We start from the raw sequence: 26,228 nt of genomic DNA on the forward strand, positions 1-26,228 counted from the left end.
GCTCCGGCGTCTTGTTTATCGCTTCCCTGGTGGTGGTGGTTGTTGTTGTTGTTGGTTGTTGTTGTTTGTTTCTACCGCTTCCGGAAGACACTATACTCGAACGCGTCTTCGAGAAGGATGCCCATCACCCGAAACGTTTACGATTCTAGATGTGAAGCTTTCGTGACTGCAAGGATTCATACTCTTAGGGTTTTTCGGTAGTCACGTCGGCAAAATTTTTTTTTAATATAACTAATAATAGTCTTATTTCTGTTATTTTTATTATTTACGATTGCCACTCGAACGCGCGTGCATATTCTGGAAGAGGTCTGTCACCCGAAACGTCGCGCCTGACAGTACACATATAATACTGTACAACGAAAACCCTTCCAGTGTATTGCTGACGAACGTGTTGAGGTTTTTAGAAAGCAGAAGCGGTCGTTGTATTCGGGCACGACGGCATGGAGCTTTTGCATGTGGCATGGACCCAAGTAAAGTGTTGAGGGCTACTGCGTGGTTGCTTCCACAGTTCTGTTCCTAAAATATTGACGACACGTGGTAAGTTCGCACATAATTACTTGTTAAAGAGTGCTAAGTGGGGTTATGAGCAGGACCCATCCACCTCAAGTGCTTTCCACCTGAACAACCGTGCATCAGATGCCACCCTTGACGTATCATGTGGCACTGTGACCCCCCCCCCCACTTCCAAAACATATAATTGGTTGATGGCTACAATTCTGACCTTCAAGACCCCACGTCAAACAGAGTGGCTGTGAAAAAAAAAACCCCGAACCGAGAATCGTCCTGCTACAGGAACTTGCAGAAAGCACCTGGAGAGACCCACGGCTGATTGTGTTCCGAACTGCTGCCCCTTCACTACTGAGTGGTAAAAAATATATTTAAAATACTAAAAACCACGTTTTAATGAAATGTACTTTCCGAGCTGCCCCTCCCCCTGCCTCCTCCCCCCATCGCCCCTCCCCTCCTTCCACATCCCCCGCCCCTGGGCGTGGCTCCCCGTGGCTTGCCGTGACGTCAGGGACCACGTGGTGATTTACAGGCAACGTGAGTTGAGCGTGGACAATTAGAGCCGTAAAAATGATTGTTTAAAAATATATTTATTTTTTATTTTAATGATAGAATATAGTATTGTCATCAGTATGACACAGCTATACGAAGTTTGCAGTCGATACGACATTGGGAATATGGTTGAAATTGAGTTACAAGATTTTTGGATACAACACAGGGTAAGTTAAATAAAGGCGTGTAAAAAGTTTAAAAATATATGTTTTGGATTTTTTATGATAGAATATCGTGTTGTCATCAGTATGACACACCTATACCAAGTTTGCAGTCGATGGCACATTGGGAAGTGTGTACAAATTGAGTTACAATATTTATTTTTTGAAGATACAAGTGAGTTAAATAAAATCGTGTAATAACGAGAATGGTGCTCCAACCTGATTCGGAGCTGCTCCATTAAACTGCGAGATGCACAACTGAACAACGCAATGCGACATCGTAAACACCGAAACCAACACCAACCCTCTGGCTTCACGTCCCTGCGAACATTCCGCTCGCTTTACGCCACAACTTATCCATCAACCAAGACGTCGACGGTGGACACTTCAACTCAAATCGCGATTTCACCATCCTAGGATCTCAAACTCAGATCCGGATGATGGCTGGCGAACGGAGTGGAACAACGCGGACATAAACTCCTCGGTCGAGACCCAAAACATCACACCTCTTGGCTTTGGGGCCGTCCATAAATGACGTAACGCACCTAGGGGGGGGGGGAGTCGGACATTTGTGACGATGTGTGACAAGGGGGGGGGGGGGTTGAGAAATGTGACGTCACATCAAAATGCGCAACTTTAAATAAATATAGACAACACGTTCTACTTAATTAAATAGACTTTTTAATAAATGTTTTCTACAACATCAGAGTGCAGCGCCACATTGAATACGCACTACAATGACAATAGTTGAACGCGATTTGAAGCATGGAAATATGGTTTGGGGGGGGGCAGAGCTTTGTGACGTCATATTTGAGGGGGGGGGGCTGATTTTTTGTGACGCCGTGTGACGAAGGGGGGGCGGGGCTCAAATATCGCGTGACGTAATTTATGGACGACCCCTAATGATGACTTTACTTCCTATACAGTATTGAGATGACACGTGTTTTTTTTCCCCATGAGGATAGTTTCATGTTTAAAAAAAAAACTCGAGCGAGATGCACTCTTAAACACTACTTACCAAGTTCGATTGCCAACCATAACCTTTATAACCATCTGAAAGCCCATTATTATTCCACCGTGACGTGTTCTCTAACCATCTCAGAACAAAGACTAATTTACCTCCAAATTGCGTCGAGTGTTATGAAACATTTGAGATCCCAAAGTTCGATTGGCAACCATAATCTTTATGTAACCATCTGATCGCCCATTATCATGCCACCGTGATGTTCTATAACCATCTCAGAACAAAGACAATTTTTACTGCAAATTGCGTCCAGTGTTATGAAACATGTGCGAATCATTTGAAATGATCTCTTATGACATGTCCTTTGTTTAACCATGTTAGAGCCCATTGAGATGTATTTATCGTGACGCATGCGTTTTATTATTATGAGAAACATTATCTGTGGACATTTATGCCCTTCAAACACTGAGTTATAATCTCCGTTTAAAGGTGTGTTAACCCACCTACATACGTGTACTCGTAGCCCAGTACTTTGGTACATTTCCTATCGGAATGACTCAATTGACAAATGCGTGTATGTAAGATTAACAGGGACTTTAACATGGGTATATATCAGCCAGTAACCAGCACACACGTCGTGATTTAGCGCTGCAGTAACAGAGTCTTAATGTGTTCACTGTTTCCGTGCAGCGTCTGAGATCGATCCACATTTATAGAGTCTGAATCCAAATTGTATTGATGATATCTGAACTGATTCTGCCTCGCCCTTCAGGGCCATCCATAAATGACGTCACGCACCTGGGGGGGGGGGGGGTCAGACATTTGTGATGTGTGACGAGGGGGGAGGGGGTTTAAGAAATGTGACGTCACATAAAAATGCGCAACTTGAAATAAATATAGACAACACGTTCTACTTAATTAAATATACTTTTAAGTAAATGTTTTCTCCTACAACATCAGAGTGCAGCGCCACATTAAATACGCACTACAATGACAATAGTTTAAAGCGATTTGAAACATGTTTTATTTGGGGGGGGGGGCAGAGCTTTGTGACGTCATATTTGAGGGGGGGGGTCTGACTTTTTGTGACGCCGTGTGACGAGGGGAGGGGGTCAAAAATAGTCCAAAATCGCGTGACGTCATTTATGGACGGCCCTTTACCACTTCATTGACCAGCGTGGTGAAGTATGGTCAAACAACTCCCATGACAGACTCAACATGGCTTAAAATGCCTTCATACAGCAGTGGCTCGTACAGTACATGTACTGTACAAAATATATACAGGGTTTAAACAAATACGCATATACTGGGCTTTATTTTTAAACAAAACAATTATATAAAATGAGTGTACTATTGCGTGCATTGGCATGAAATGTTAAGTGGATGCATTGGCAGTTGTGTCTAAAGTTAAACGCATACAGACTGAGAAGAATGCATACCTGATCAATGTCATTAACTAACACTACATTACAACTAGTTAAAAATATTGTTAAATGTATAAAGCAGTGTGACAATCCTCGTGATAAAATACCCTCAGCCTGTGCAATCCTTGTACATGACTTTTGTGATTTTAAAATTAAACGATGGTGCGCCTGACTTAATGTGCGAGATGCTTTGAATGGTAATTGTCGGTTTAGAACATTCCTCCGCTCAAAATGACGATGCTATCAGCAACATGGATCGAGGTATCATTAAAATATAAGCCGAGCTCGGGCACTGTTTGTTAAATATGAGCAAACGCCAAATTTCAGTCCGTTGAATCATGACGTGAGAACGTGAGCTATGGATTTTCCAGTGGCTTTTAAATGATTAAAACCAGCATTCCCTTTTACTAGAGCACGGGGGAAGTGGATGGCTGGGTTTATTAATATTCAGCATTCAGCTGTGGCCGAACAGTTGAATTCTTTACCACACGCAGCTCTGTAAACACCCACCACTTGCAGTGGTAAGATGCCAGATACTCAGAAAGGAAACTGGTGTTTCTTGGACTTCGATGGACAACGCTTCAGGCGTAAAAACAATGAGGATTTTTTGGGGAAATTTAAAGAGAAGGTCAACGTGACCAGCCACGCCATTAGCATCGTCATGGACAATTACACAAATAGGTGCGCATGAATTTCATGGTAAACACATTTCTTGGCTCTGTAAACAGCAGAATTATCAGAGACTGCCAATGACCGTTGAGTATATCTTAAACATTTAGGGTAAATTACCGGTGATTACATTTAATGAATACAAAATCACATTGTTATGCTGTGTCTTAAAAGCGTGCATTCTAACGGTCTCATAAAAGAAAATGTCACTAAAAGTACAGTTAAATCCAAGTTGGCAAATATGGGTACTGAAAAAACGCACAAGATAAGGGCTTGAACCTCAACCAGGGGAGATTCCATTGTGATAAAAGTACTGCAAGGTGTCGAAATAAAACGTCCTTTCCTGGGATTATGCAACGTCAGGTTTGTTTAGTGGTGTGATTGCCCTAGGTGCAAAAGCCACTGTTAAGTCGTGCTCATTTCTACACAATTTGAAATGCACTTCATCGTGAAAAGGCATTACAGTACTTACCTGCTTCTGTTGAAAACAAATTCTGATCATTGTACGAATACGCAAATAGTCCACACCTGGATACTGGTAAAACATAGGTACCAAGGGTAAACCCCTTAACAATAAGTATATATATGCCCTGAAACATGCCAAAAATGAATAAAAGCGGAGAGAACTTGGCTGAAAAGGATCTTGTACATTGACTTGTACTTATAGCATTGAGTACTGTGCAGTGTTAAGTGTAAGACGTACACTAACACATAGTATTATAATTTAGTCATAAATTACACTGTAGAAGAACTAAAAGTCCATCAAAGCGGAAAGACTGGTAGGTTCCTTAAGCTAGTTCTGTAACTTTAATGCTGTACTGTATATGAAATTGTGTGTGTGTGTGCGTGTTCTCATGTTCCACATTCAGGATATTGTGGTTAAACCTAAAAAAACACATTCATCGCTTGACAATTTTATTACTGTATATGACAGTGAGCGAGGAGTCTGTACAATCGAAAAATAAGGAAATACATGAATCTTATAACCAGGTGAAACAAACATTCTTTTGAAATGGAGACCGTTTGGAAGTAAGGAAAAAAAACTTCCATTGGTGAGTTGCTTATTGATTTCGCAACCTCACTTTGGCCTCCCCTGGGTCGACTCAGACTAAAATGAGCACGTGTCCTAAGCGTGGTTGTGTTTAAACACCGCATTCGATATACGTGCTCATGTTAAAGGACGTGCGGTGCTGGATACATCAGTGCCCTATCCCTGGTAGGTGCTCAGTTGCGCTCGTTATCATACCAATTACCACGGCATCCTGTTATTCTTATTAAAGCTAAACAGATCGTGGGTATGTGTGTAGCTACGTATATGTATTATTTTGGCTTTGAGTGTTGTTGATTATATAATATTGGGCACCACCTCGCCAATTAATGTTCTTTTAATGTATACTGTACTGTGCATGTGTAGTCATCCATATGATTATTGTACGAACGCCAACTCTATTTGGCTGTAGGCATTTGTCCATTGAGTTGGCATTTATGTCATCCAGCCAGTCGGTCACTATGGTATTATCAATATTTACAGTGTATGTTTAACTTGACGAGGTTATGTTTTTTTTCTTCTCTGCTATGACCAAATCACGAACATCATGAGCCTGGATAGTGCTTGGATGGGCGACCACCCGCGCTAAAGCATGTGGTATTGGGCTTCTGCCAGGATATGTTGCTATGAGAAGTGCAGAATCATTCCCCGTTGGAGGCCATACACTTAGTCCGTACGCAAAAATCTGTCAAAACTTGACCCCTCCCCCACGGTCGTAATTATAAGATATAAAAATATAAGAAATTCAAATATACTATATTGCTATAAAATAAATTTCTGTTTATATGATTGTGGTTATGGTTGTACTTTATAAATTCCTAAGCTCTGCCATTACATAAAATGAAACAAGAAAAGGTTAAAAAAAACAGAGCAATGTAATACAATACACTATTAGACATTATTGTTAAAAATAAATGAAAAGTCAATCCCATGTGTTAGTGAATTTTTTAAAATATTTAAAGCAGGAAATGGCAGGAAATTCGTTTTCAAATTTAGATTTTTTTTTCTGGGGGGGGACCCCAGACCCCCTGGAAAAGTTGGTCCCCCCCAATGTTGACTCCATGGCTACGGCCTTGCCCCCCCCCCTCCCTGTACGCAAGGATTAATAATATTAACGTGTTTAAGCAAATTAGACAGTCCACCGCCGGACTATCTAACTAATTTGAAGGCCAATGTAGACAAATTATTATCGAGGCTTTACCCCCCCCCACCACCCCGTTTCCAATGTGTACATTGTCAGTAGACCCCCCCATACACAAGGGTACGCATTTGGGTTAACCCCCTCCATGCGTAATGAATGGATGTCCTCTTGTTGTGCTGTACCTTCCCATGTCACCTGCCTCCACCAGCCTGCACTGTGACCAGCAGTGGACACAAGAGGGAATCCGTCTTGTAATTTGCGTACGCGTGAATTTGGCTAAACATCCACCCGTCACTATCTCGGCGCCATCTATCTGCCGCCAAGTGTATGTATGTACACACGGATGTTGAACTCGACATATTTGAGAGTTACGTTGTGTATGTTGAACTTCCTTCGCACCGTACGTAGCCAACCACGCAAATCGGAGGTGCAGGTCTAAAGGACAACAAACGAAACACACACACACAACAAAAACAGTTCTAAGCCAATGAGTGTTCAATCGAGATGACTTAAAAGTTGCATCGCTACCTGTGGCTTCCTAATATTGGGAGTAAAGGAGCGTTCCAGACGGCCACCGCAGATCTGCCCATCTGAGAGTGCGAGCGATGCTGCTGCTGCTGTTGTTGTTGTTGTTGGCGTGATGATGATGGATTGTGGCTCTCATTGACGAGATCAGGGAGAGACATTTGTGCGTGTAACGAGTGGTGCTGGTGGTGGCATCTTTGGTAGCGAGAATCGGTGGTGCTGGTGGTGGTGGCATCTTTTGTAGCGAGAATCGGTGGTGCTGGTGGTGCTGGTGGTGGTTGTGGCATCTTTGGTAGCGAGAATCGGTGGTGCTGGTGGTGGTGGTGATGCTGGTGGCATCTTTGGTAGCAAGAATCGATGGTGCTGCACCACCAATTCCTGCTCACGGCCACCAAACACCGGTGGTGAGCGATTATCTCGTGCCGCTCATGGGCCCCCTGGCCCTCCCGGGGTCGACTCAAGGCTCAACTGAGTGGTGTTAAACGTCGCCAAATTGGGGGAGACAAAGGCGGCCGGGCGTGGTGCTTGACCAACCTCCGTCCCCACCCACCCGTAGGCGCAACAGGACTTCGACTGACAGCAATACTGCTCCTGCTGGTGGGTTAGTGGTGGTGGTGGTGGTCGTGGGTTGTGGGAGGGAATCTTTTGCCTTTTGTCTCCTCTGCATTCTCAGTCAGGGGGGTGTGGGTGGGGGGTTGTGGGGGGGGTGTTGGTGGGGGGTGTGGGGGAGTGGGGGGTGTGGGGGGGGGGTGTTGGTGGGGGGTGTGGGGGGGGGGGTGTTGGTGGGGGGTGTGTGTGTGGGGGTGTGTGTGTGTGTGGTGTGTGTATGGTGTGTATGGTGTGTGTGGTGTGTGTGTGTGGATGTGTGTGTGTGGTGTGTGTGGTGTGGTGTGTGTGGTGTGTATGGTGTGGTGTGTGTTTATGGTGTGGGGGTGTGTATGGGGTTGGGGCGTGTATGGTGTGTATGGTTGTGTGTGGTTGTGTGTGTGGTTGTCTGTGTGTGTGTAGATGTGTGTGTGTCGGTGGTTGTGGCTGCAGCAGCAGCAAGGGGCGTTGCACTTGGCGATGTTGGTGCCCAGCCCACGCCGCCACGAGCCCCCATTGCGGCTTCCTCTTCCCCTCACTCGGGCGGGGGGCGGTGGCGTGGGGCAAGGCAAAGTGGGCTGGTTGACATTCCCCTCTCTCTCTCTCACTATCCTCCCTCTCTCTCTCACTATCCTCCCTCTCTCTGGCCGGGTGTCTTTGTCACAACGCCCCGGCAGTAACCGGGGGGAACCTCCTTCTCTCTGCCCGAGTCCGTGTAGCCCAGAGGGCCCCTTGGCGATGCGGCATCAGAGACGATTCATTCTGTAACGAAAAGTTCGCTTCTTCATCCGCTGGCCGGAGGAAGGTTGCAGTTGTTGTTATTATTGTTGTTGTCCAGTGTAACAGTAAACAAGCGGTGTGTGGTGGATAGGTTCACGTTGTTACGGATTCACTTACCCGTGGTATTAATGAGACTCGGAGTGTGTTGTTGGCCCAGGGGCTTTGGGTCGTGGTAAATTGTTGAAAAGTAAATCATTTTACTTTACAACACGGCGATAGATATCGCCCCCGGGACACAGGGAGAGTGATTGTTGTTGTTATTGTTGAGCAAGCCATCGTATGGGAATTGGTGGATATCGGTGAAGTTTTAAATAAAACAACAACACACTTCGCCTTGGACAAGTTGTGATTATTATTTTTTTCTGAACAAGGGACATCCTCAATTTGCGGTGAGTACCGAACCAAACACATTTACATTTTACTCACAAGCACATGTTTCCATTGTGAGTAATATCATTGCTGTAACGTGCTGCTCCTATGTTTAAGACTTATTATTTTATAGCGATGTTGTGTAAAAGTGTACGTAGAGTGTGTGAAACAATAGTCCATGATGTGTACGTGGGATTTAGAAGAACATTGGGGCTGTGTGTGCCTTCTGCTGGTTATAGAAGAAGTCCAATAAGTTGCCTTTGAACCAAACTGCCGCAAGTCAATACTTGGCACGTATGAAGATGATTGTGGTTGTGCGGTTATCTATCACATGTGTCATGCATGACACAATGTAGCTATCACATGTGTCATGCATGACACCGTACAGGCTGCGGATAATACCTAATATTTAAATACGGCGATGCATTCCCACCCGTACCAACACAATAATAACAACAACAACGATAATTTGGATATTAAACGAAGCCAATTCATCTTGTTCGGTCACTTATCAGTGCCAGCCACGTGCAAAGCACATTGCACACTTCCCGATAAGAGCGGTGACCCCCAATACATTGTGTATTAATTGTAGAGTTAGTATGCAATGATATCCTCTACAGTATAGTCTTTTAAACAGACAATGTAGTTTTTGGGGGTGGGGTTAGATCGTGTAAATATATATGTTGTGTCGTTAAACCCGCCACCACCCGACACAACCAACTAGTAATGTTTTTCACGTAACAGAACATGCCAATTCGTCACTAGCACAGCAACATCGGTGTGTTGGATAGCAAAGCCACAACGTTTACAATCTTGAGTACGACGTTTCGCCGGTGATTACAACCAGCTTCATCAGGCGACAGCCAGATTTGTGTAGAAATCATCCTGGTTTAACGACACATTTAGATTTACGCGATCTAACCAACAACAAAAACCTATATTATGGATGATATTGGTCGCGAAAGCCTACGTGTTAAACTTTTAACAGACTGTTTGGGGTGGTGGTGGGGTGGTGGTCATCAATTCTAGATTTGAAGCTTTCGTGACTGCAAGGATTCATATTCTTAGGTTTTTTTCGGTAAAGTCACGTAGGTGGTCATCACCACGCCCGACCGCCTTTGTCTCCCCAGTGGCGATGTTCTTTTATACACACTATGTACTCATATTGAGTCCTGAGTCCCCACATACAAACACACTCACTCACTCACACACCCCATAGCCATTGCAACAAGGGACATCGTGCCCTGACTGCACAGACGATGCATCAGCAGGATGGCCTGGGCGTGAGATCATCATCATCATCCACAGAGGATGCTTTCGGCAAAATACTGCACATTTTTTTTTAAATCTGGACACATACCTGCTAGTGTTTTGGCTTTTTATGGCTTTTTTTATTCCACTTTTCCTATCTCAATGGTTGGAGTGCGGGAGGATGATTTAAGCATTTATGTGAACATCATAGTTAGTGCAACATTTTAGTTAAATCATGTGTCAGAGTGTCATATACACGTTCTACTTACACACACATGCTTTCGGCAAAATACTGCACATTTTTTTTTAAAGCTGACACATGCCTGCTAGTATTTTGGCTTTTTATGGCTTTTTTTATTCCACTTTTCCCATCTCAATGGTTGGAGTGCGGGAGGATGATCTAAGCATTTATGTGAACATCATAGTGCAACATTTTAGTTAAATCATGTGTCAGAGTGTCATATACACGTTCTACTTACACACATGCTTTAAAGCTGACACATGCCTGCTAGTGTTTTGGCTTTTTATGGCTTTTTTATTCCACTTTTCCCATCTCAATGGTTGGAGTGTGGGAGGATGATATAATAAGCATTCATGTGAACATCATAGTTAGTGCAACATTTTAGTTAAATCATGTGTCAGAGTGTCATATACACGTTCTACTTACACACACATGCTTTCGGCAAATTACTGCACATTTTTTTAAAGCTGATACATGCCTGCTAGTGTTTTGGCTTTTTTTAGGCTTTTTTTATTCCACTTTTCCAATCCCAATGGTTGCAGTGCGGGAGGACGATATATAAGCATTTATGTGAACATCATAGTGCAACATTTTAGTTAAATCATGTGTCAGAGTGTCATATACACATTCTACTTACACATGACTGTGGAGAGACTACGGTACTTCGTATCCACCGATCTGTTAGCCACACACACGCAGCGTAGTGTTCGTTACATGGTGTTGTGTGACTTGTCATTTGTGTTTGTTTTTACGAGATCGCAAATTCTTGGCTATTTTCACTGCATTATTATTTTTCTTGGTTCTTTTCGGTATATGCATTTCTGCAGTCACGAAAGCTTGAAATAAAAATTTGCATTGTTATTCTTAACACTTCTAAATGACAATGAAGTAGTAATCCACCGCCTGCAGTATTCAAAGCACAGGTCGCCTTGTTTGTGTTAAGTAACCTTACACTCTTGTTTTTGGTCTTACTCCCCTATACCGTTACATCATTGTCCCCGAGTGAAATGAGATTGGCATGAAGTACATGCAAATTGGACATCGACACATTACTGGGCTGTCATCTGCAGGGATATGATTTGGCTACACATTTATGTGTGTGTGTTGTATATATGAAGTACTTTAGATTTCCAGTTTTCTCATGTTAATGTCAATCCACTGCTGGATTTGGCGGGGGAGGGGTCACACGTGTGTTATTTTTGACCATACTTCATGGTGCTGTTCAGAGGCAAGGTAGGTGAAGGTAAGAGAGCCATATCCACGTGGGAGCATAGCAGAACAGTACAACATCTTGTTTATATACGTTGTGAATTTACGTTAACAGTGTAGGCATATTTTTGTTACAGATTGAGATGTAAATAATGAACTTAAAGCAAGTACGAGCTGGATGGGGGGAGCACTGTTGGAATGTTAAACTTGATAATGAAATGCAGCATACCGATGCGCTTGAAGAAAGTGTTCATTCATTCCACACCTCATTCATTCCACCCCTCTGTCATTCCACGCCTCATTCATTCCGCCCTGCTTTCATTCCACGCAGCAGTTCTACGAGAGGCCAAAGAATGCTAAAGAAAAGCTGAAAAATGCACACAAACTAAGCAGAGATGCATGCTTGAATTTATACTGCGAGCCAGGGAATAAACAACAGATGGTGGGGCATGACAATGACTAACAGTAGCAGGAAGGCGTGGGTCGGACAGATCCATCGAATGGGCGGTTGCTTATGGACAAGACTCGTGATGGAATGGTAACATGGAGATGAAGTGATGAGATGTCTTAATTGCCAAAGCGTGGGATTGGAGCGTACCGGAGTAGCATTGCAGAGCTGTGAAGAGTGGTGATGGCCGTCATCCATCAGTGGATAGACCATGGTCGTTGCTTGCACAGTGCCGCATTCAATATTTACACTAGCATGGCATAGCGCCATCGGTCACAGCAATACAAGCCCGTACAATGTCCTTTATTCAGCAGTGGGACAGATACATGGCGTATGCACATTTACTGCACGTCGTGTAAATAAATCGATGTGCATTTATGTAGCGCACTTCACATTAGCAAAGGAAATCTCGGAGCACTTGACATTAAAATGCATTTTTACTCGTGGAAGAATGTGGGTTGTGAAACTGATGACCAGCGTTACTTTAGGCCCGTGCTTCTCGGAGGATTTGAAGGTCTCTGAGCCAATAAGGCATTCTTGCGTAATGTCATCTCTATACCATTCCACTCCAGTATCATTGGAAACATGTGGTAAATAGACGCACGCTTCAGTTTGTAAAGGAACCAGACAATTGTCGGTGGGCCCTCTCTGAGAGTGTGTGTGTGTGGCGCTTTGGGCATGACCGCCGGTTACATAATCAGGTGTCCGCACACACACACGTGTGTGTGTGTGTATTCTTTGAAGTGTTTACCTGTGCCTCCACTCTTTTCAGGCCTTGTTTGCGTTTTAATATGGCATGTCACTGGGATGTGTTTGCGCTGGCTCCCCTTTCTCCAGACGCATACATAGATTTTTGCATTGCAACCAGAGCTCATGGGTATCTTATGAATGTAGGCATTGATTTGTTTTAACTGCAGTATTTATACAGTCGTTGATTTTACCATTGGTGCATCTGAGTGTGGATTGCAAAAAAGGGGCAATTTGCCATGAGAGATTTTTTAAAATAAATTTTCGTAGAAATAATTGAGGATTATTTATATTTAATTTCAGATTTGTGTTTTACATTTTATGATCCAAATTTGCTTGTATGCAATAATTATAGTATTACAGTAAAAACAATGTTTCCTACCCCCCACTCCCTCTGAAATATTTAGATGGGTTGGCCACTGCATTTCGCAATCTAAATTTAAACTCTGTCACTCAATTGTGACTGTAAACCCAAAACAGACACTGGGTGTAAAGTATATTTCAAACAATGTTTTTCTTTTTGAACGGCCATCATTTTCACTCTTAAGTGCTCCCCACAAGTTAATGAAGCACAAACACATTTTGTGACATTGTGTTTTTTTGTGCACAGTGGTGGTGGTGCTGCTGCTGCACGCTAAGACCATAAAAGTCTCTGAACTCAAGGGCCATACGAAGCCCAGGAGATGTCATTTATCTCTCGCGTTTCTGACCTTTCGAATGAACTCAAAATCCCAGATGTGCTTTCTTAGTCCGCCGAGACATTTTCTTAAACCCACTGGCTATTCGCTTGCGCCCACATTTTTAAATGTTCAATCCACATTTATTTTTGCTGATCTGTATTTTGGCTTGATTTGCTATCGTTTACATTTAAAAAAAAATACTGTAATTGCAGTTTGCTTCATTGCTGCACACCCACAACTTGCGCATTGAGGAATCCGGTCTGATTTACATTTAGTGTTCCAGCAGGAAACAAAAGGCTGCTTGGCTGAAGACTTGTTTTGCAAAGATAATAAATAAATATGTTGAGACACTTGCAAACACCCATTAGCTGTTACGGGCTGATGACTAAATCGGTACTGTACTGTGCCCCGAACAAACCGGTTGTCTGGAGCCTCAGCCTTTGGCAGGGAAACCAGCATCACGTGTCTGTGTTCCCCTTTAAAAAGTCTGGTTCTGGTGGATAGGGAGGGCTTCACTTGGCCACCTGTTAGGTGTTGAGTTGTCGCGAAAAAACGAGAGAAAATAATAACAGCATGGCCTACATTCCCCATTACTGGGACAATGAATGACTTTCAGACCTTGTTTGCTGATGACTGATGGTTCTTTACAGGTGATGACGCAGTAAAAAGGGCTTGTGACTCATGAAAAGAGAGTGTCGTGCAAGCTCCGTGCCTTTACTGACAATGTTAAAAGCATTACGTGCTCTCAAACCATTTACGGAAAAAAACGATGTTGTAACCATGTTTCATGCCGTCCAAGCTTGATGGTGAAGGTTAAATAAAAAATAAATACATTCTTGAAATTGAAATACTTTTATGTTGTATTTGAACAGCTCCGACCAGCCCTAAATTGGTTGGAACGCGTTCCAAGGCTATTTGGTTAAATCGGTAAATAGTTTGACTCGTCTAATTCGGGCTTGAGACCTGGGTCAACATCCTGTTCCTTTAAAATAAAATTTCCAATGCCTGCTTTTCTATGCGAAGTGAAGGCTGTGAAAACAGTGAAAGGCACTATAAGCTGCAATGTGGTTGGTCATAATGGGAATCCTATCACTCTGCTAACAAATTTCATAATTAAATGCTTGTGCTGTTATGAGAATCATCTGCTAATCATCGCTATAAACCTCAATCTTCAATTACGGTGATTGTAAAATTAAATGAATTTTTATTGTATATTTAAATTTTAATGACATCTCATTGTATAGTTGTCCGATGACTTTTCAGATTGTACCGCGTTCTGTTTTGCATGATGTCCGTCGACGTTCTCAAAGAAGCACTCATCACGTGGAGCAAAATGTGGGACATCATGCCTAACAACACGCGGTTCAGCCCAAACACACCGGACAGCTGTACAGTACAACCGCAGAAACTTATGCACTAGTAATCTAATCGTTTGTTCTTTTTTTTTGTCATGCCTACAGCTTTGCAGGATAAGGAGTTGACAGTGTTCTTCATTTAGTCCACTAGGACTCGTGACAGAAGCCGTGAGCGAGAAGCGTACCAAAGCTGCTGCTGCTGCTGCTGACTTCATCTGCTATTGAGTCACGGGACCTCAAGGGCCTTTTCTTCTCGAGTTCCACTCGTGCCAGTTAAACCCTCGCGAGCATCAACGGTGTCGCAGCCCCCGCGGTGGCCGCGTCGTGTTAACCGCTCGGCGCCTCCCATCGTCACCGTCGTGCGTCCGTGCAATCGCGAGCGGCGCCTCCGCTAGGCCCCGCACGGCAAGCCGCCACCATGCTGCAGCAAATCCTACGCGACATGTTTATCGAGCCGGAGCTGCTCTCCGAGCTCAATGATGACCAGAAGCAGATCCTCTTCTTCAAGATGCGCGAGGAGCAGGTCCGGCGGTGGAAAGAGCGCGAGGAGCAGATCGAGAAGGAGCAGAAAACGCAGCAGAAGAAGCCCAACTCGAACAAGCGAGGTAAGCGATTGAAAGTAGAGAGCTTACAGCCTTTAGTCCCGTTTTTAAAGTGGGTCAATGATAGTCCAAATACCAGCCAAACAACAATTAATGAATGACCTATTTGTGGATTGTTTCTCATGGGTGAATTAGACCACTGTCATGCTCGTATGTGGATCTTAACAGCAGTGTTTTATAAATGTTACGTGTACACGATTATATATTGTCTGATAGCGAACTATATTAAAATTGCAATTCATAATGGAAAATTATTTACCTTTTGCGTCGGTGATGTGCACTTTCCTGGACTACCATCATGTTGTGTACATACACAGCCCTTTGTCATATATTTCACGATGTTGGTCAGTGCAGGTTGGCGAAAGTGGGGAACGGAAACGTGGGGCAAAAGGAGCATAGTACAGCAATTGATGTTACTGCAAGTTCTCCTGCAGCCAACAATGTAGTCCCGTAGCCTATAACACCTGTTATGCATGGTTAGCCACCCATTTAAACACTGTCCATGCTCGAACCAGCTTAGCTTCCTTGATCTGTCGAGATCGTGCCAATTCCAGGAGATTTGTTCATTAGGCTACTGTATCACATTTACCCACGTTAGAGTGTTTTCCAGACCATGTCTGGTGATCCGTGCACCTTCCTGGATGGGACCATCTCTAGCTTATGAACACCAGACCCTGGAGAGAGATTAGGTGACTCGTGCATGCCCCGATGGCTTCCGGCAGCAACACGCCGTCGTCTCTAACCCCTTTTCTCGTTACTCGCTGCAGATCACGGCAAGACGGTGCACTGGCAGATGAGGTCGGACGGTGAAGTATGGGTGTGCGTCATGGGCGAAGATCCCGCACTCAACCGCTTCTCCCGAAACGACATCCAGCGGTGAGTGGCCTCCCCTGATGGTGACGGTGGCGATGGCATCGGCAGTGGTGCTGATGATGTCGTTAAACGTAGCAATGCCGATCACCGTGATGGCGATTGGAGCTAGAGATTCAACGATGCATCGATTTGTTCGTTAAAATCGATTTGTTGCACTCGCGGATCAAACGCTGCGTCGAACAAACGATGGTTATTGGGCCAAACAAGATTACAATCGAGCTAATATGAACGAGAAAAGATACAAACAAGATGGTAAAATGAGACAATAAATAGACTCTTTAACTGAACCACTACCCTAAATCCTAACAATTAATTGAATTGCTCATAATGGGGAGTGGGGGAACAAGGGGGGGGGGGTTAATCATCTTAATGATTATAAATTAGGGTTGTTAAATAACAAGGGGGGGGGGGGGAACGAGAAACGATTTCATAATTTATAACAGGTTCTGAAAATCGGGTAACGGTCATCATTTGCAGTATAATAATAATGCACTTATTGGCACACGCTAATGTAGAATCAGTGCGGTGGGCTAAGTCCATCTCCATTTGCCATCGTTTGTCGGTCATAAGGTAAACGGGTAAATTGATTTTGTCAGCTTTTTTTTCAGTGCAGTTTCCGGTATGGAAAATATTGACGTCAACCCTTTTACAAATCTTGCATTCCGCCTCCTATAGCAGCAGTGGACATTGCAATCGTTTCAAATGTCACCTTCACCGAGCAATGTAATCACATTGCGACATCATAGTTTGTCATGGTGATGATGTAAGATGCTTGTCTTGGCTAAAATTCTGATTGAGAAGTGAACTATTGACATGGTGGTGTGTGCAGTGCAATTAGTCAATGGTGGTGACAGAATGATGTCATTCAATTTTATATCGATGAGTGAAGTCATTTTTCCTTGTACAAAACATGCACTTCTCTTTTTATTAATCCACTCCTGGATGAGGGCCTCCCCCCCACACCGTGTGGGTCATTTGACCATATTTCAACATGCTGGTCAGTGCGGGTTGATGAAGACTGGGAGCATAGAAGCACAGTACATCAATGCCTTTTCCTGCACAATCCCACAGCCACCCATGACAACCTGTTGTGTTTTAAAGTCACCCATCCGGCTCAACACTGCTTAGCTTCTGGCCTCTGGGGATGTGGTGTTCATGCCTTTTGATTTGATTGTAAGCATTTTTTTAATGATTTACAATGATAACACTGGTCAAAAAAAAAAAATTCTGGCCTGGACTTTTGCAGCTGTTTTAGACTAATTTCAGGGTGCCGATTCCAAATCTGATCTCAGATTTGCTCTATCACATCTCATTTTTTTTAATGCTATTGGCATACCCCATTTTCATTGATTTTACCAGAAATTAACTCTGTCACTTATGATTGCAAGTTGTTGTGAGTCAGTGACTGCTTTAGTGTTAAAATATGGTGCTGTATTGTTAGGATAGTGTGTTTATAATATCATTTTATGTAGATATCCACATTTATTTAATATTTTTCTTCTGCAGTTTTTATTGAAAATTCAATATTTGATATCTCAAAAACCTGATGTGATAGACAAAACCTGATGCCAGATTTGAAATCAGCACCCCAAAATTACCTTAAATCCGTTGGAATACCTTATGCCAGAAAAAGTGTGTTAACCAATGTAATGGGAACCGAGGTAAAGGACCACAGTGTGGACACACTGATTCAGGGCTGCTGCAGCTGATGGTGCTTAATAAAGTGGTCGGGGGCACTGGGGGAATGTCTGCACGGAAAGGGAATGTGAAAACAAAGCACGAGTATAGTGGGAAGTTGGCCGTGGATAATACCTTCATTATTCAGCGAAGGTTGAGAGAGTACAGTGTGACGCTTTATTTTAAATATGAACTCGGGGGATCATCCGTTTTGTCTGTCTCGAGAATGTGTACAAGAGAGCTCTGGTGGCGATAGCAGCTGGCTGCCTGCATGCAAAAGGTGTAAATGTGCTGTGTGCTTAGCAGTGTGTGTGTGTGGGAATATGAACCGTATGAGACGAATTAGGTCTGTATTTATGATTCAGCCAGTTCTCAAGTTGTATTTTATTATGATTACAAATGAGAGATTACCTTGTGAGATTGACATCGCATTTGCAAGGCTGTCCCGGCAGAATGGTAGCAAGGCGTCCGATGAGTACAAACAAATCAGCAGATAACCAATTCATATTTCACACCAACAGTGATATTTAAGCTTATACACAAGATGACAACACATTTAAAAAATGCAGTGAAATTTAATAGATTATAGATAACTAGTGTAGATAATTAGTGTAATAAAATGTTCTCACATGCATATAAAGAGGTTAACCATAGGTCTAGTATTAACATGATTTGTAACCGACCCTTAGAGATGTGAGCCGTGGAAATTAGTCTCATTACGATATAACTGGTTCCAATCTCATTGTGCGCATTACGGAGAAAGCTCTGCATGAAAATTACCCGCTGGTAGACTTGACATGAGACGTATTGAGTCTGAGAGATATATATCCGACCTGTCGGCATGGGAAGCACTTGTGTGAACCTGGTGAGTGTACAGAGCGATATAATGTATTTGTTTTTGGAAAGATGGACTAATTATCATTTTTTATGCTGTATCTTAGAGTAGGATTCTTCAATAGGTGGCCCAGAAGCCACTTAGAGTTGCCCACAGAGAGATCTCACAGACACATTAAGATAGACAGAGGAGTTAAAATGAGAGCGGAGTAAACAAGATATCGAGTTAAGAGTGCTGTAGACAAGAGATAATGATTAGTGAAATAAACCAGAGAGAGATAAGAGATCTGGAGATATGAGCCACAGGTCATTGGTCCCACAACACCATATTTTATGACTACACGGCGCCATTTGTGACGTCAAGAGTTTTTGGACATGGCCTGCCAGCACATGCTAGTTTTATTTTGAGGCCTGGAAAAAAGTATCGTTGAAGAATCTTGTCTGAGAGAGTTGAATGGTGAGTAAGAATGCCAAGGCTATGGGCTCTGCTCTGAACATATTGGTGCTGCATGTACATCATACCCAGGATAATCCAAAAAACGAATCGATTCAGAACAACCCTACTCCAGGAAAGGCACTAGGATGGTTCTGGGGGTAGGCCCTGCACGACCAAACATCCCTTTGACACACGCAAAGTTCTGCTCCTCAGTGGGGTATCACTCTCATTCTGCCGCCCCCCCTAACTGAGAGGAGCTGGAGCAGGGCCCATGTTACCCGTGGACCCCGTAAAACGTGTGCATCTCTTGTTCTGGTTTCAATGCAGGAAGTCTGGGGAGGTCAACAAAAACGAGCGCTTCAAGGAGGCGAACCTGAAGGATCGTCCGCAGAAGCTCACCGCCGAAATGCAGCGGGAACTGCAACAGGACGTCCAGAGCAGCGAGCCGGAGGTCAGACATTAATTACGGGGGTCCAGTGAATGCCGCAACCTGCTCGTGTCAGACTAACGGAATGCAGCTCGTGTAATTATATAAAAATCGAGGCTGCCTTTGTGAATGTGAGTAATGCTTTATATGATGTGAGTATGCGTGCGAGTGTGTGTGTGGAGGGGGGGGTGGTGCAGTGGTTGGCGCACTGTGCTACAAACTCGGCCACCCGAGTTAATTTCCCACTCGCGGCCTAAACAGTGGCGATTATTTGAACCGATCCTGGGCATCCCCTAGGTCGACTCAGCCTCAAATGAGTACCTGATGCGATGCGTAAACATCGCTACTAGGGAGACGAAGGCCGTGGTGCTGGCCACCCAGCCCCTCATGTGCCGTCCCGACTTTCAGAGGTGCTCGATAATTGCACTTGCCCCAAAAGTCTGTTGTGCCTATACGGGGGTTCTTTGTCTTTGCGTATAGATAAATACACATGACGAGAGGTCTTCATGATAGAGTTCGTGTCGTTTTGATATTCCTTCATTGCAAGAGCACAGAATACAGTAAAGTGGTTTGACCACTAAAAATGTTTGTTTCAATCTTGACCTTCATTTTTCATTCATTATATATGAATACTGTTCCAGCATAGTTTAACGAGCACCCATTTAGACAATAAGTGCGTTTTGTGTACGGAAACGCTCCCTACTGTACGTATTGTATATATTATTTTGAGATTATAATGTCAGCGAGTGAGCTCTTAGAATTTTGTTCTGGAAAAATAATAACGTTGCTGGCGGTAAACCTAGCTGAGGCTAGCGTGACGCATCACACTTCACCCACAGGCGGCAAATGTCACGGTGTTTTCTTGCACTTTTTTCTCCCATCCCTATTTTAAGGCCTCCATCATCCGTCCATTAAGTAATTGGAAAAGAGGAATCCGAGAGCAGCTGGAGGCATCGGGCTAATATTTCTCGTATTGATTTCATTGTCAATTATTCTAATTGCTTTGTAAGAAAATTCATAGACGTTCGGGCTACCGAGAAGTAAATCATTAGAGAACAAACGGGAGAGTGGGTTCGAGCAAAAGAAGACCGGTTTTCGTAGAAATTTCAATCCATTTGTTAATCCACTACTTTGTCAATCCTCTGTTTGTCGGTCGACTGGGTTTAACCATACTTATTCTTAGGTTTTTTCGGTAAAGTCACGTAGGTAAAAAATTTAATTTAATAAAAGTTAAATAAAAATACAGCTATCGTGCTGTGACGGTTCCACCTGAAGACGGAAGCTTGTGTTGCCTCCAAAACGTCGTGATTTTTATTTTATTTTTTATTTTACTTTTATTAATTTTTATTTTTTACCTACGTGACTTTACCGAAAAAACCTAAGAATATGAATCCTTGTAGTCACGAAAGCTTCAAATCTAGAATTTAACTATACTTGGCCGCGCTGGTCAGTGTGGATTGGTGAAAGGGGTTGCACAGGACTCGATTTGATATCACTCACCTCTGATATCGGTGAAAACCGGGTTCATAGCACTGTGCGCTCACTACCGCACCACTATAATACAAACACGAATACAAATGGCCCCGTAATTTGTTTAGGCAAGCCTCGCTGAGTCTCAGTACTTCTTCTTAGGGTCCTCAGGATGTTTTACAATTTCCTCAATGAGTATTTGCTTCTGGGAGGAAGCTGGAAAACCTGAAAACAAAACCCCCAGACATGCAAGGGGGGAGGGATAACACTAAAACAATCTGTACATATAGGTCTCCAACTCTCTTGTGCTACTAAATATTGGAGATGGTGAATTCCGATGAAAAATAGTAGTCGTCATCGCCAGCCATAGTAATTTATACTGCTGGATGAAGGACACTGATTCTGGCAAATAGTGTTGAATATCAAATACCATCATGCCTGGCGTTTGTAGACTTGCATTTGAGTTGGTGGAAATTGATGTCGTCATCTAAGCTCACATGAACATAGACCTTATAAAGAACATAAACCAAAACAGGAACAGCTATGCCGAGGTTGCAGTAGAAAAAAATACTAAAATAATTATGAGAAGGAGAGTCTGACAAGGAGGCACGTTTTGCCTAGGTTATTCACGGCTACATTAGAACACATTTAGTAACATTTGGCTTTGGAGACATCAAGGCACTACAAGCAATGGAGAAAATATTAACAAGTCTCATGTTCGCGGGTGACAGGCATCATAGTGTTCCATTTCAATCCACCATTTCTAGACACATGTGCCTGAGTTGTGGCGCAGGATTTTTCAATCCCAGATTGGTGTCTTTAGCCATCTTCAGACCCATGGATAATATAATCGAACTTTTCTATGGAAGGCAATCATCCTCGATTGTGAGGGATAGTCGATGATGATGAGTGACCAGTGGGACAGTAGAGGTTAAACATTATGGGTGTGGTGGATCGTGAGTGTGGGTTTGATGGATAGCCTCAACTCCAGCTGGTGTTCACTTGAACACTCAAGTCTTATCGCGTTACGATCCCAATGTCCGTCTCGTGAGCAGTGCGTCATCTCTTGTAAATATTTAAAAACTCTGGTAATGCATATTTATGCTCCGCCCCTACTTAAGTAATTCTGTCTCGTTCATCTTGACTTTTAAGACGTTCGAGTAACAGTTGAGGCGAGTCATTTTTTGCGTGGATGCTACTTACAATGTGTAGATCTTGCCGATGGTCTGTGCGATTTTTTTTTTTTACCTGTGTACTGTATTCATAGAATGGGTGCTTGTGATGTTTATGCCGTCTCACGTAGTACTTGTCGGTGTAATTCCAAGCGTGTGCCCCTCTGATTCTTTGTGCATTGTTCTAATCCACATGTGATAACCGGTCATCGGTATTTTGGAATGTTACCATTCATTGTTTTGTATATTATTATTATCATTAGGTGGCAAATGGAACACATGGTTCAGGAGACAAAAATGCTAATTTAAAGACATTGCATTGGCGTTTTAGAAAAACAAATGGGCGTGGGCAAGGCATATTCCTATGAGCGATAATGGCCAATTTTTATAACGGAGTGACATCCAAAGGAGGGAACACAACAGAGATGATGACCACTGCGATTATTACACGAGATGTTTTATGTTTCCCAGGAAAGTCTTGCTAAGTCTCGAGACTTTTTCAGAATGGTCCTGCAAAGTTTTAGCAGTCGGGGTGATATTGCTGTGCTATGTGTAATGCCAATTGAGCAAACACGCTTGTGGGTTTTTTCCGCATTGGGATGTTTGGCCATCACCAGTTTACATTGAGTGCATTTTTCAGCTTCGGGAGGAAACGGGGAAACCTCGAGGAAGCCCATGCACTACAGGAGGAGAACATATACATTTCACGCAGAAACTAAACAAAACTATTTTTTACTTCACCAGTTAAGGCCCACTGAGTTTTTAGCTCAGAAGCGACCTCACCACAAATGACAGCTCAATGAAGTGGCTTATCATGTGGAAACGCAGGTTTCTAAATGTGAAAGGAAAAACGGGAGGAGCTGCAGTAAAATTCCACGTGACTTCCGGGAGGGCCATGCAAACACCAAATACACAGCAGGCGTCCGGTTCGGGATCGAACCCATGGCCTCCTGTATACCAGGCGAGGTAGTGAACATCTCCTAGCCACAGTTGCACCCCCTCTACTCGCTGCCAGCCAGCTATAGAGATGGAGTGATGACGGCAATAGCAGCTCATTTGCAGGAGCTAGATGGACTATTGCATCACGAGACCATGTAGAATAGCAAAGACCTGGGTGGGGCGTTCAGCCAGTAGTGGACAGAACTCGGCTGCTGATGTAGACGATGACTAAGTACAGCAGCCTGAAGTGGCAGAATGTTTACGTTACATAAATCATTAGGTAAAATCAGTTTAGACGTAGATATGCCTAATTCATACAAATCATTTGAGTGAATTGTCTGTTACGTGTGTCTTGTGTGTGTGTGTGTTGTGTGCGTAAAGCTCAAATGCATAAATAAATATTATAAATAGCAGCTTTTGCCTGTAAAGGCGGCTGATGGCTCGAGTCGTGGGTGATGTCGCACGCAGAGCTCTGGATCGAGATTCAGAGCTCCAGGGAGCTCTGCTCACAAAGGTCCCTGTCCCACGCACATTGACAAACAAACAAGAGACTGCTTTCTCCACTGATCAAATGGAGCAAATGGTTGCACCGCATCTCCCTTTGCAAACACAGGGCTCCTTTATCGTGGTTGAGTCACCAGATGTTGTCGAGCTAAACCAAGTGGAAAGTTTCGAAAGTCATCGGTTTCAACATTTTTTTTTGTCACGACCTAAGGATTTATGTTCGTTCGTCCCCCACCCGGTTAGTGTGGATTCGCAGCAGCCTTGTTGTGTCATTAGGTTGCCTTTTGTGCCTGGAGCCTTGTAGTCTTCAGTCTCCACCTATCATCATTTTACAGGCTGGGCTCTGAGTCACAGTCAATGTGTACGCAAGTCCATAGGGGTCTCGTTCAAAGTTCATTGCCTCTCGTCTATTGCATTATAGTTTTCACCAAACAAACATCTAAAGAGAGTGCCTATGATTCAATTACCACGGAAACAACCCATCTTGACAAAAATCAAAAGTGAAGCAGGATTTCAGCCTTGTCTTCACCGACTCGCACTGACCAGCGTGGTGAAGTATGGTCACATAACTTCCACGACCCTCGCTCGGCGTGGGGGGGGGGAGGCTCTCTTCCAGCATCAGTGCACCGCGACAAAGGGCGATGTACCACTCGTGTAGTCACAGCTTCGTGGGGTTTTTACGAATTGTAACGGAGGGGAGTGGGCGGCCTTCCACTGCCTTGATGCTGCGCGAGTGAGATAAGTGCCAATTCGGTACTAACACCTACTGGCACACAAGCTCTTTGATTGCGCTTCACGGGACAAAGTTTGAAGGACATGGTCGCGCGTGTCCTCGCTTTACACACGTAACTGCAGGTCAGAAGTTCGGTTGGGGGGGAGGTGTGCCGGTCAGTGTTGCGTGTGGTGTTTTTTTTATGGATGCCGCACAATTCGGCTTGGTTTGCTTGGATTTGGAAGTCCTTTGTCATTTTATGTTTTGCAAGAGTAACTGGTTGCCTGTGCCAATGTCCTTCATATCTCCGAGGGTTTTCAAGGCAGGTTGGAATGCGCATCACTTCCGCAGTGTTTCCCCGCTCACTAAACATTTACAAATCGGGTTTGTACAATGGCAGTGTCTGCACAGATAAGTGCAGGGAGACGGAATTCTGTACCGTACTAACAAACAGAAAAAAGCTAATGGGTTTTCCCTCCCTTTGGTATGTGAATAATTTGAGATTTTTTTGTTTGTATTTTGTAAAAAGTTATTTATAGAAGATTGCATTTCCCTTTTTGTTCGGCTACTTTGAATAATGAGTTTGAGGTGTGCGAGACGAGAGAAAAATGTTGGCCCACCAATTTATTTTCTCTTTGAGCATCTGTTGTGAGCAGGGAAACATCTTGGGTTGCCGACTTTGAGCGAGAGTATCTGCGTACTCGCCGTTCGTGTTACGCAGTAACGTGACGTCGTCCGGCGTTGGGAACTGCGGCACAACGCAACGTCAACCGCATTGGAGAAACTATTTTCAGGGTAAAAAAAAATAACACGCCATCTTTTGTGGGATCAAATCTCTCCCCGGCTTTGTGGGGGCCCTGGCTGCGCACGCTGATAATAGCACTCATGGGCGGGTGGCTGGTAGATTTCCCCAAGGGCAGCTGGGATTGGTACCACCAGCACGACGCAAAGCACCTTCGCACGCCAGACACCGAGCAAACATTTTACGTCTCCCTCATTGCGCTTTAAGTGCCTCTTTTTTTTACGTGCAATTACGGTACTGTACTTTAGTGCCGGTTTACAATTGTTTGTTTGCTTGCATTGTCGTTCAGCGGGAACGGTGCAGGGGGGACGCTGTTGAATTTCCGCCCGTGGTTGTGTTGTTTAACAGTTGGATTATGTCCTTCCATTAACAGCTTGCTTTGGTGATTTTTTGAAAGTGCCACACTTGGCAGTGGTTTAGTTAACGCCTCTCGGCATAGCTCTGTGCACACGGACGGGCTCCTTTGTGAGTGTAAAGGTGCGGTCCTGCAATTTCTTGCCTGATGCCAGTGCAGCTGAGAAAAGACGACTCTGCTAAACGGAGGTGTCGAGGGTTCCTCCGCAGGGTTATTGTTGTAGCCCAGTGGTTCTTAACCTTTACTGAAGTCTTGCACACCTTTGGTTCTCCAATCGTTAAAACAAATGTACAGTGTTAAATACATAGGTTTGATGAAACAAAGTACTGGTAAAATTTTCGATTTTAAGCTTTCTTGACTGCAGGGATTCATATTCTTGGTTCTTTCGGTGAAGTCACGTAGAAGGGAAATAATAAAATAATATAAATATAAAACAATATTTATTGTTTTATTTATTGTTTTATATTATTTTCTTATGTCAATATTTATTGTTTTATATTAATGTTATTAATATTATTTTATTATTTCCCTCCTACGTGACTTTACTGAAAGAACCAAGAATATTAAGTACCGGTAGTTGTACTTACGTGCCCGTGTGTCATTTGTGTTTCGATGTTTGCCTTCTAAAAGAATCTGGCCATGTCTCGCACCCCTAGAAAGGGCATCTCGCACCCCCAGCGGGCGCGTGCACCCCAGGTTAAGAAGAACCACACTGTTTATAGCCTACGCTGTTCTCTTCCACGCTGGAGAGAGATCTTGGAAGTGGTGG

General features: G+C 43.6%; 1 protein-coding gene across 1 annotated transcript in view; it reads left to right on the forward strand.

Annotated features, from left to right (window-relative positions):
- Positions 1 to 7,999: 7,999 nt before the first annotated feature.
- The window catches only part of SH2D4B (SH2 domain containing 4B), a 43,173-nt gene continuing 24,944 nt past the window's right edge, over positions 8,000 to 26,228 (forward strand). Inside the window, exons 1-4 of the mRNA XM_078865465.1 lie at positions 8,000 to 8,745; positions 14,762 to 15,261; positions 16,026 to 16,134; positions 19,406 to 19,529. Of these exons, the coding sequence (XP_078721591.1) occupies positions 15,075 to 15,261; positions 16,026 to 16,134; positions 19,406 to 19,529 (420 nt within the window). The 5' untranslated portion in view covers positions 8,000 to 8,745; positions 14,762 to 15,074. The remainder of the gene's footprint in view (positions 8,746 to 14,761; positions 15,262 to 16,025; positions 16,135 to 19,405; positions 19,530 to 26,228) is intronic.

This window comes from Lampetra fluviatilis, chromosome 20 (assembly GCF_964198595.1).
Source record: "Lampetra fluviatilis chromosome 20, kcLamFluv1.1, whole genome shotgun sequence".
Lineage (NCBI taxonomy): Eukaryota > Metazoa > Chordata > Hyperoartia > Petromyzontiformes > Petromyzontidae > Lampetra > Lampetra fluviatilis.